Raw genomic sequence first — 11,025 nt, 5'->3', positions numbered from 1 at the left:
GTCCCGCTGGGTGGGATTCTAACTTTGCTGGACTCCAGGCACTTTTGCTTTGGCAGGCTTCTTCCTGCATAATAATACCTACGTTAAAATTTACTTTTGATAGAACTTTAAATACTTTCATATTTTATTTTCTTAGCATTTCAGGCAAATTTTAATTAATAGGTTCTTGCGGACCTGAAAATTAAAACATTCCCTTTGAATAATTTCATTTCCTGTGGGGGTTTCTTTCTTCTAATTTGAAAAGAAATTAAACGTTTTCCTGGGGCCCCCTGAAGGTGTCAGGGGCCCTAGGCTCCATGCCCACCACTTCTCAGGGAAAAGCAAGGCCTGATTAGAAGGAACTTGCAGTTCTTACAAAATACTGTTACCCGTGGTCTGTACATCCAGCTCAGCACAGCTCTGGCCTATTCGAAAGCCCATTCTATTGATAAAATACTGACATAACATGCCTGGAATGTACACATTTTCACTTGTCACTTAAGAGTGATTTACACAGGTGTACTCCAAGGCGCTTAAAACAAAACAAAACAAAACAAAAAACCAACTCACCACACAAGATAGATTTTCTTCAATATTTTATTTATATAGAAATACTTAAAAAATGAAGTAGCACCATTACTTAAGTTTTTACCTTTATTATGTAGAACTTTAAATGTCAGAAAAATAAAACTCTTGATACAATTTCAAATCTTGTCTCAGCAAATATAATATTAGTATTTGACCATGAGGTTAAAGGCCCTTTATCATAAAATAAAATATATTTTGTTTTTTAAACTTTGCTCAGTAAAGTACATTTAAGCTCAAGTAACGTCACCTACATATACATAAACAAGTGGTAAACAAATGTATTAAAATAGAAATACTAAAACTATAGTGGCCCAACAGAATTTTTGTAGCTTGCACTGAATTCTATTTATACAAATGTTAGAAAGCATCAACAGTTCCTTTTGACATGTTTATACATTTCCGTTTTTTTTTGTAATAATATAGAATAAAATATGCTTTATATCACTGAATAGAAAATATGCTGGGTGAAGCATTTCTAGAAGATTTGTCTGAACCTATAAAATCTCCATCCCAACAGAATACTGTTCAAAACATTACACATTTTATGGTTTTGTAATTCCGTCACGATTGTGTGGTTATTAAAATAATACAGTGTTCTTTGCCATAAGGCCATACTAAAATAAAAAGATTTAACCCAGCTACAAAAAAGTTCACTGAACTTAAATTAAAATACTTGTAAACATCTTTGCAATATGAAATATAATTTTTCAAGTCAAAAAAGAATAAAATACTTCAATCTGTATTAATGCAATTTCTCTTTTAAAACTTTTAAACGTTTTTTAATATATAAGAGATATGTTACAGTTTGTTTAACTTTTATAAAGCTGCAGTATCCTGGTTTCACAGGTACTCCTGGCCCTTCCAAACATTCAGAAAGGATCCACTGTGTTCTATAATAAGCATCGTAGGAACCCAGCCACAGAGGGGAACACACTAAAACAGTCCACACATCCCATAAGCACTATTATTATCATCTTCATCATAATCATTATTGTTCATTTTTTTTCCTACTTAAAGAAAATGGAAAACTTTGTGGGGTTTTTCTTCTTTTGGAAGCCTCCTATGAAGTACAGTGTAAAAACTATCATTACTAGAATGTCGCCGTTCCTATTATTTATAGAGCATGCATTTCAGGTGGTTCGGGGGTTTCCCAGGCTATAGGACTCTGGATGCAGATATCCTGGCAAGTTCCTTTGTTTAAAAATTACTTTAAAAAACAAAAACAAAAAACAAAAAACAAAAAACGAGCGGATACTACAGCTTTCCAAGCTCCTCTCGGATCTCAGAGTGTGAGCAGGGCGGGGGTGGGGCGGTGAGCGGGGTGGGGGAGGGAGGAGAAAGTGGGGCACCAAGGCGGCGGGCAGGGGGGCTGGGGGGCTGGGGGGCTGGGGGAGGACGCCGAGGCCGCGGGGGAGGGGCCCCCTGCCCCCGCCGGGTGCGCGCACGCGCGCTGCCTTCAGGAAAAGATGCGGATGGCCTGAGTGACCGCGGTGTGGCAGACGGGGCACTCGGGCTCGCTCTTCTCGCAGATGCGGTTGGCGCACTCCATGCAGAAGAGGTTGTGGCCGCAGGGCACCAGCGCGGCGATCACCTCGCTCTCGAAGCACACGGAGCAGTCGCGGCTGCCCTTCCGCCGCAACCCCGACGACGAGGAGGAGGAGCTGGAGGAGGAGCTGGACGACGACGAGGAGCCCGAGGTGTCCGACGGCTGCAGCCCGGGCAGCTGCGCCCCCAGCCCGTTGGCATAGGCGGCGTAGGTCAGGCCCCCGCCGCCCGGGTCGCTGCGCACGCGGCGGGCCAGGTGGTGCTCGCCCGCCCCCGGGGCCATGTGCAGGGGCGGGGACAGGCGCGGGCAGCTGGCGCCCGGGTGCAGCCGCCGGTGCACCAGCAGCCCCAGGTTGGCATTGGAGGGCGCGCCGGCGCCGCCCCCGGGGAAGACCACGGAGGAGGACGACGCGGACGAAGACGCGGACGAAGAGCAGGACGAGGACGCGGGCGCCGCGGGGCCGCCGCCAGGGGAGCGCTCGAACTGCGCCCAGAGCAGGGGCGCCCCGGGCGGGGGAGCGGGAGCCGGGTCGAAGGTGGGCTGCAGCTCCGGGCAGCCGTCGGGGGAAGGCACGGGGGCCTCCCCCGCCGCGTACGTGTATCCGTTGCCGTTGTTGTTGTTGTTGCCGTTGTGCGCGAAGCTGAGCGCGGGGCTGGGGGGGCTGTAGTCCGCCAGGCGCGGGGTGGCGGCTGCGCTGCCGCCGGTCCCCCCGCCGAAGTAAGAGTCTGTGGAGGCGCTGCCGAGCGAGCTGGAGCTGTCGTTGCGGTAGCTGGAGAAAGGCTTGCGGCCGGGGGTGGGTGTGATGCTGGGGGTGGGCTTGCTCCAGAGGCTGCCGGGGCCGGACCCGCCGGACCCGTGGTGCAGATCGAAGCCCACGTCCGTGCCGTTGGCGTGAAAGTCGTTTTCGTCTGTGAGCTCAATGATGCCGCCGGTGCGCAGGGCGATATGCGCCTCTATTTCCTCGCGAGCCCGGTCCACGTTCTCGGGCATGCCGGTCACCTCGAACACCGGCTCCTTGTCGCGGCTGGGCGTCACGATGTACGTGTGCGTCTGTTGTTGGATGCGCTTGATGGTCGCGCCCTTGGGCCCCACCACGAGCCCCACCACGCGGTAGGGCACCCGCACCTGGATGGTGGTCTGTCCCGGCAGGTTGGGCGGCCCGGGCACTGCGCCGTTGAGCGCCGTGTTCTTATTCCGCGAGGCGCGGATCATGGAGAAGTGCTCCGCCGCAGAGATGATCTCTCTCCGAGCCATGGCCACATCCTCCTTCCTGCCCGTCACAACAAAGACAGGCTCCTCCCCGCGAACCGGGGTCTTGATGTAAGTATTGGTCTTCGCCCGCAGCGCTTTGATTTTACAACCTGGGAGCCAGGGCGGGGGTGGGGGGTGGGAGGGGGGTGGAGTGGGAGAGAGAGAGAGAGACAGACACGCCCATTATCCCGGGGTAACCGCGGGGACCCGGGACCGCCCGCGGCCAGGGCTGCGCGACGGCAGGACACGCTTTGGGCGGAAAGGGGGCGGCTCCCTCCCTGACCCCGGGCCACGCCACGGGCCGGGAAGCGGGTTCCCCCCGCGAGGCGCTCGAGGAACAGCCCATTGGCTGCCCGGCCCTCCCCCAGTGACTGCAGTCGTCCCGAGCAAACCCGAGAATCCCAGAAAAAGTCAGCTGGGGAGATGCTGCTAGGATCCAGCGGGGCGCGCGGTCCCGCCCTGGAGACGCGGCGGAGGGGTTCGGGGACGACGGCCGAAGCCGCGATGCCCCAGAACTGGGGGACTGATGGGAGGGGGGGGGCAGTCCCGGGACCCATTGTTCCTCCTCTGGGCTCCATTCCGCTCTGCAGAAATCCAGAATCCTCCTCCCATCCGATGCTCCCTCCTCCTCCTCCCCCTCCCAAAGGACCGATCAAAGGCCCCCTCCCCCAAGCATCTTGTATTTAAATTCTATTTCCCGGGGTGGGCTAGGTGGGGGGCGCTAGGGGAGAAGGCAGTGATTTTAGCAGGATGGAGCGCATCCCGCCGAGGCAGCGGCGCGGCTCCGGGAGACAGCCTGCCTGCACTTTCTTTGTCTGGGGCGCCGGCCCCTCGCGCGGCTCTTCCTCTCTCCTCGAGCTCGCGGGCGCCGCGGATCCCGAGCCCTCCCGCGCCCTTCCCGCGGGGCGGCGGCCCGAGACCCTCTGCCCCTCCCGCTCCCCGTCTCCGCCGGACCCACCTTGGCGCCCCACGATCTCGGCGACGTGCTCGGAACTGGGTACCGGTACGCACTCGGTCATGTTCACGCTCTTCTTGCGCGGCTCGCTGTCGTACAGAGAGGCGCCCTCGTCACTGTCCAGCCCCAGCAGGGAGAGCTGGTCGAGCGCGAGCTGCAGGGCTCTTTGGTCATCCAGGGTCTCGCCGCCGCCGCCGCCGCCGCCGCTGCCGCCGCCGCCGCCGCCGCCTCCCCCTCCGCCGCCTCCCCCTCCGCCGCCGCTGCCGTGGCGCTCCAGGTCTGCAAACAGGGAGCTGGGCATCGCTCGGCCGTGCGCGCCGCGCCCCCGCCGGCCCTCGGCTCGGCGGCCAGAAGCTGCGGCCACAAAGGCAGCCGGGAAGCGAGCGGTCAGGGGCGGGGAGGCCGGCCGGCTGCCGCGGGCTCCGTGGCTCCTTTCTCGGCGCCGGGAGGACTGGGTCGCTCGGAGCGGTCCGCGCCGGGCAGTGGCCGCGGGAGCCCCCGCCTGGGTCCCCACCCCAGGTCTGCCGGCGGGTGGGGCGGGGGCAAAGCTCGAGCGGCAGCCGCGCGTGCCCCCCGAGTGCCCGGCTGGCTGGCCACAATGCCGAGCGAGGAGCGAGCAGGCGAGCGACAGCAGCGTTTCTTTAAGGAGCCCCTCCCCGGCTCCTCTCCTCCCTCCCGCCCGCCCGCCCGCCCGCCCTCACTCAGCGCTTTTTCCTCCTCTCCTCCCCGCCTCTTGACTGAGCCTCTGCAGCCAGACGGCTCCGGAGGGGGACGAGGGAGGCGCAACGTCACCGGCGGGAGCTGACACTACAATGCTACTGACACTATCGCTGGGGGAGGCGATTGGCGCGCGCCGGGCCGGGGGCGGGCGGAGGCCGCGGTCGGGGCGAGCCGGGAGCGAGCGCCCCCCGCCCCGCCCCGCCCCCGCGCCCGCGCCCGCGCCCGCCGCAGCCCGCCCCGCTCTCCGCCCGGCCGCGCCCCTCCCCCGCCGCCGCGAACGCCTCTCTTTGTTGTCGAATGCGGGACCGGCAGGCTCGGGACCCTCGCGCGCACCTACCGGCCGAGGACGGCCTGTCCCCAGCTCTGCTCCCCCGCCTGACGGGGACCAGGGGACGCGCCCAACTCTGCGGCCGGCGGCCGGCCCGAAGCGAACGGTCCTGAGAAAGTCCCGTTAGCGTCTCCAAATAGACCGCCCCGGGAGCCCTCGGTGCCGCTGGGAGGAGGGGCTACTGTCTGCCCCGCAGGGCGGTCCGAGCGGCCGGACGCGGGGAGTGGGACTCGAGGTCCCGTTGCGCTCGGACACAGCGGCTCCTGGCGCGGGTTGCCCACCTGCGCGGGAGCGCAGGCGACACAAAGGCACAGGCCCGCCCGCATCGCTCCCGGCGCGCGCGCCCGCAGCCCCGCGCCCCGCGCCCCGCGGGCGGCACTCGGTCCGCCCGGCCCCGACCCTGCGACTGGGCCAGCCGGGCAGCCGCCGCGGCGCGGGGCCGCCCACCCCCCCCGCCCCTGCGGCCCACGACCCGCGACCCCCGACCCCCGGAGCGCGCGGCGCGGGGGCCCTGCACTCGCCCCGCGCGCCGGCCGAGCCCCCGCGGGCGCTGGCACGTGCACGAGCGCCGCGCCGCCACCGCGGGGACGCCGGCCATGGCTCCGGCGGGCAGCGAGGGCGTGCGCGCGCCGCCGGCCCGTCCCTCCCCGCCCCGCGGCCGGGCATGCGCGGTGCGCGCGGGGAACGGGCGGGCCCTTTAAGGCGGGAGCGGACGGAGCGCGCCCCGGCCCCTCCCGCGGCCCCGCCCCGCCCCGCCGGGAGGTGTGCGCCCGCCGCCCGCCGCCCGCCGCCCGCCGCTCTTTGTGCGCTTCTCGGGGTGGGGCTGGCGGCGGAGGGAGGGCGCGCCCCGGCCGGCGGGCACGGCGAGCGGCGCCCCCTCCCGGACCTGCCGGGGCCGCCTCCGAGCGCGAGAGAAGAAAGGAGGCTTTGAGGGCCCGGGCCCGCCGCCCCGTCCCCCCGCGCTCGGCCCCGCGGCGCCGCCACCCGGCCGGTGGCCCCTCGGCCCCGCGCGCGCTCCTCTCCTTTGTTCCCGGCGCCCCCGGGCTCTCCGCGCCCCCGCGCCCGGCCGGCGGGGCCGCTCCGCAGGGCGGCCGGGGCTGCGGTTTCCCGCCCGGGACAATGGGGCCATGTGGCCGCCGCCGCGGACCGGCCCCCTCGGGGGACCTGGCGGGGCCGCGGGGCGAGCTCGGGGCGCGCGGGCGGAGGCTCCCCGGTGCTCGCTCCTTGCGGGAGGAGCGTGAGCGCCCGGGCTCCGGGGTGCCGAGCGTGAAGTGGGGGAACTCGTGCCTGCCGTGGCCGCCTCGCGAGTTCGGAGAACTGACTGTGACAGCGGACGCGAACGCGCCTGGCCATCGGGCCCTTGGGCTGATGCCTTTACTTGGGAGCGCGGGAAGGTGTTCCCTTCTTGCTCACCTGGAGCTGTCTTGGGGAAGAGGTGCTGATTATTTCCTCGGGGAAATGAGGCTTCGAAGCCACTTCCAGTAGTTATTTCCTCAGGATGTTTATGTCCGCGTCCCTGCGCCTGAGTGTGTGCGTGTGTGTTTCTTCAAAGGGAATGATGGATGGGGTGGGGGAGGGTGCTGTGTCCTCCCAGAGAGCCACCACCTAGAACTCCAGCGGAGGAATCTTGTCTTTTGACCTGGTTTATGGACTCAAGCCCCACTAATCTGTGAATGAGGAGGGAGTGCCTTGAGGGTGGAGAGGGTCCTGGCCGGTCCAGGCGCCTCACTCAGGGCCCGACAGCACCGGGGCGGGCAGGAAAAGCACTCCAGAGGCCCAGGTATTTGCATCCTGCCAGCACAACAGGCTTATTGCTGGCCTCTCAGCTCTGTTTCTAGGAATGTATCAGCCTCCCTCTTGGGCCAACTGAGGTTTCTTTCTTCAAATAACACGGTGAAAATAAAGTTGTTGCCCAGCCATCCAGTGCTGGTGAGGCCTGTACACAGGTAAAAGGGGGGGGGGCCTCCTCCCCAGCGTTGCTTGTGCTGGGGAATGGGCCTGCACACATCCTCTCCTGCTACCTGCCGTGCTGGGATTTCAGATGGGAAGACTGCATGCTTCAGAATCCCCGGGGTGCCTGGGTCATCTCCACGAAGGTGACTGTGACACTTTGCATAGGTGACAGGTATCTTTCTCCACGACCTGATCATGGAGGCAGGAACTGTACTTGGCTCTACTTACACATGTCCAATGAAATCACACATCTTAACGCACATGGAGGATGAACTGAAACTTTGAACGTAGGAATTCATGAAAAGCTGCCAACCCCAAGGAGCCTATGACATTCCTTGTAGCCTGGGGTTACACTCCATAGACCAGAATGCTTCAGTAAAACTTATGCAAACGTGGCATCGTTTTCTGAAGACACCCACGAAATTGAAATGATGGACATGGTAGCAGGAGCTATGACGATTCACAGATCTGATTCCCAGTGGAGCCCTGCTTCAGCATTCCTACCCTACGAAGAGAGGCCAGCATCCAGCTTCCCACCTACCTCAGGGGGTTGTTTTAGCAGATGGATAATGATGGTGAAAGCTAACTCATTGTAAATTACAAAGTACTAAGCAAACATATGGGTAGATTGGTGCTTTACCTACAGCCTCTTCTTACCTTCTCAGTTCAGTACTGACTGGTCAGGGTATTTTCTGACACTTGAATGCCATCGTACAAGTTACAATCTGGAAAAATTAACTCTCAGTGAATGGATTTAATAAGCCAAGACCTGATAAAACTTGCAAAGTCCAGTTCTGTTTTAAAATAGGTAATACAACCCAACTCCGTAGTTTTTGGCTAGACTTTCCCAGGCTCTTTTAGGACCTCAGAGCTTAACTGCTTTTCCTGATACAGGACACATTCCCTAAGGACTTCCCTGATGTGGCTGTATTATTATTATTTTTTTTTTTTTTTTTTTTTAGCAAGACAGAAGCTTGAAGAGCGTGATCTGGTAATATTATAGAGAATTTCAGTTGTTATAAAATAAGAAAAGGTAAAGTTACTCAAAACAACCAAGATAAACAATGGGCCCATCTCGTACTGGTTTCCAAAGAACTCAAACTATTTTGCACACAGCCTTCTCACTTTTGCAAACTGAAAAGCTGGCAAAAGCAGCTAAAATCCTCATGGGAAAACATGCACACTTTCAGTCAACTCACTTCACATTATTGAGTATCTACATACCTTACTACAGGCACCCAAGAAAGTGCTGATGGTACAGAAATGAACATGGCAGGGGGGTCCTTTCCCCTGGAGCCCTGCTCATGTGCAAAGCCAGTTACACGGCAGGGATGAGTGCCCAGAGAGTAACAGGTCTGCCTGGAGTCCTGGGAAGGCTTCCCAGAGGTGGGGACGTTTGTGTTGTGCTTTCAGAAAAACAAGGTGTGAGAATTGAGATTAGTGCCTAGTGTGGCTCATGGTATCTAGTAGGAACCCCATCGGTGTTTATTAAATGAATGAGTAAGCCAAGCTGAAAAGGCTCCAGGTGTAATTTTCTTAAGTATGTATGTGAATAACTGTCTCTGGGAAGCAGCCCGAATGACTCCAGCCACAACTACATGACTTTGAGTAATCACAGGCAAGATTTATCGAGCACTCACTGTGTGCCAGGCAGTTTACCAAATGCTTTACAACGTGCCATCTTGTGTAATCCTCTAAACCACTCAGGTAGATTCTTCTCTTGTCCCCATTTTGCGGATGAAGGGAAGTTAAGTCATTTGCCCAAGCGGAGGCAGATTTGCCTCGAAGCAGGTGAAGTCCAAGTTTCTGTGCCCTTTTTGTGCACATGATCTTTTCACGGCCCCAGGAAGGGTCAAAGCAATTTATGTACAGGATCACGTATTTTAGTAAAATTTCCAAGAGTCATGTTTTTATTCTTTTCCTTAAGGAGGACCACAACACTGATGTGACTTAGTCTGTAATCGTAAAGTACCCCAGGTTCCTTCCCGTCTCTGGGCTATGGGTTCCCCAGCTGGAAGTTGGGAGCATTTCCAGCCCTGGACTCCCCACAGGATTGGAATGATCACATGAGGGAGGGCCCTGAAAAGCATGTTGTTTTTTGATGTCTTATTGTCTCTACTGTTAACGTGTATGTGACATGAAACACAAAAGTTTTTTAAGAATATTTTAATGAGGGACACCTGGGTGGCTCAGCAGTTGAGCCTCTGCCTTTGGCTCAGGACGTGATCCTGGAGTCCTGGGATCAAGTCCCACATCAAGCTCACTGCAGGGAGCCTGCTTCTCCCTCTGCCTGTGTCTCTGCCTCTCTCTCTCTCTGTGTCTCTCATGAATAAATAATAAATAAAATCTTTTAAAAAATATTTTAATGATATGGGAAATCCTCCCACGTTGAATGAACCAAAAAAAAAAGAGGTAAGAGGTGTGTGTGTGTGTGTGTGTGTGTGTGTGTTACGAAACATTCAGGAAGCATCAGCAGAAGCAAATGAATAGGCTGGAAAGCAAGACATCAGAATTTTCACACTTGGCTATTTAAGTAGTGGGCCACATTTTATTTTCATGGTTCCCCATGTTTCAAGTTCTAAACATACATCTTTATTCAATTAGTCTTTAAAAGTAATACATGGTTAGTTTAAAAGTTAAATAGTGCTAAAAGGCTTAATAAAATAAAAGCACCTATCCTGCTGTAAGTAGGAGGAAAAAAAAAACCTAAAGCGAATCCTAGCACACATTGATATTTATTAAAGCTTTTGGAATTATGAGAGTAAAGAGAGAGGAAGTTCCATAAATTTTATAAAATGGGCCTTTAAAAGTCGCTTGACTTCTAAAATTTAAACATCATTTAGTTAATAATCAGTAATAACCATTCTGCAATATCACAAAGAAGTAGGAACAAGAGGAGGTAATTTGAAAATCTCTCAGATACACAGGAATCCAAGGAGCCTGGAAGCTCACTGATCTTCAGAAAGGAGATGCCCTTTCTTCTTCCTGCACAGACATGAAAAAGATTGGTGGAATCAGGGCTTTTTTTTTTTTTTTTTTTTTTTTTTCAGTTCGATCCTCCACTTTGCACCAGACTCTTGGGTGGAGCCCCTGTCTCTGAATTGACAGAGGCCACAGGTGGCTCCCATCTCAGGATGTCCGCGCAGGCAGGGTCCCACACCCTCGCCTGGCAGGGCCCCCACGGCCGGGGATGAGAAGTGGCAAATACTCCTTGACAGGGAGTCTGCGTTGGGGACGCAGAGACCCAACTTCCAGCATGAGGTGCTCATTGTCTCGGATGTAATTAAGGTGAGCCACTGTGTGTGTCATGGGTCAGTGTGGGCTAGACTCAGACTGGCTGCTGCGGTATCTAAGAGGAATGTGACAACTGCCCCCCAAATCTAGGTGGTGGGGTCTCCCTCCCCTGGTTTCCGGCCTCCCTGAGCTCAGCAGTGCCTGGTGGCATTTATAAAGCAATAGAAATAGAGCAAAAAAGTATTTAAAGCCCTCATCTCTTTCAACATCTTGTATGACCACACTTTCTCTCTTCCTGTAACTTTTTTTAAAAAGTAAGAAATACCTTTGTAACCTAAGGAATTTTTGTATTTTCAGCAGCACCTCTAAATGTCACGATGCTAATGAGTGAAATACAGCTGTAATGTTGTCAGGACTAACTGTGAAGTACTAGCTCGTTTCACTTCATGATAAAAAAAATCCTTTCTTCCC

The 11,025-nt window shown here is 56.3% G+C and overlaps 1 protein-coding gene across 1 annotated transcript; it reads right to left on the bottom strand.

The window, feature by feature from the left end:
- Positions 1-558: 558 nt before the first annotated feature.
- On the bottom strand, positions 559-4,993 carry MEX3B (mex-3 RNA binding family member B). The gene is made up of 2 exons (XM_072801710.1): positions 4,323-4,993; positions 559-3,474 (listed from the first exon to the last, which is right to left on the bottom strand). Exons 1-2 carry the CDS (start codon positions 4,618-4,620, stop codon positions 2,024-2,026), a joined length of 1,749 nt encoding a protein of 582 aa, XP_072657811.1. The 5' UTR covers positions 4,621-4,993; the 3' UTR covers positions 559-2,023.
- Between the last annotated feature and the right edge of the window lie 6,032 nt (positions 4,994-11,025).

The sequence above is a fragment of the Canis lupus genome, chromosome 2 (assembly GCF_048164855.1).
Source record: "Canis lupus baileyi chromosome 2, mCanLup2.hap1, whole genome shotgun sequence".
Lineage (NCBI taxonomy): Eukaryota > Metazoa > Chordata > Mammalia > Carnivora > Canidae > Canis > Canis lupus.
This window is presented reverse-complemented; position numbering and strand designations above follow the sequence as displayed.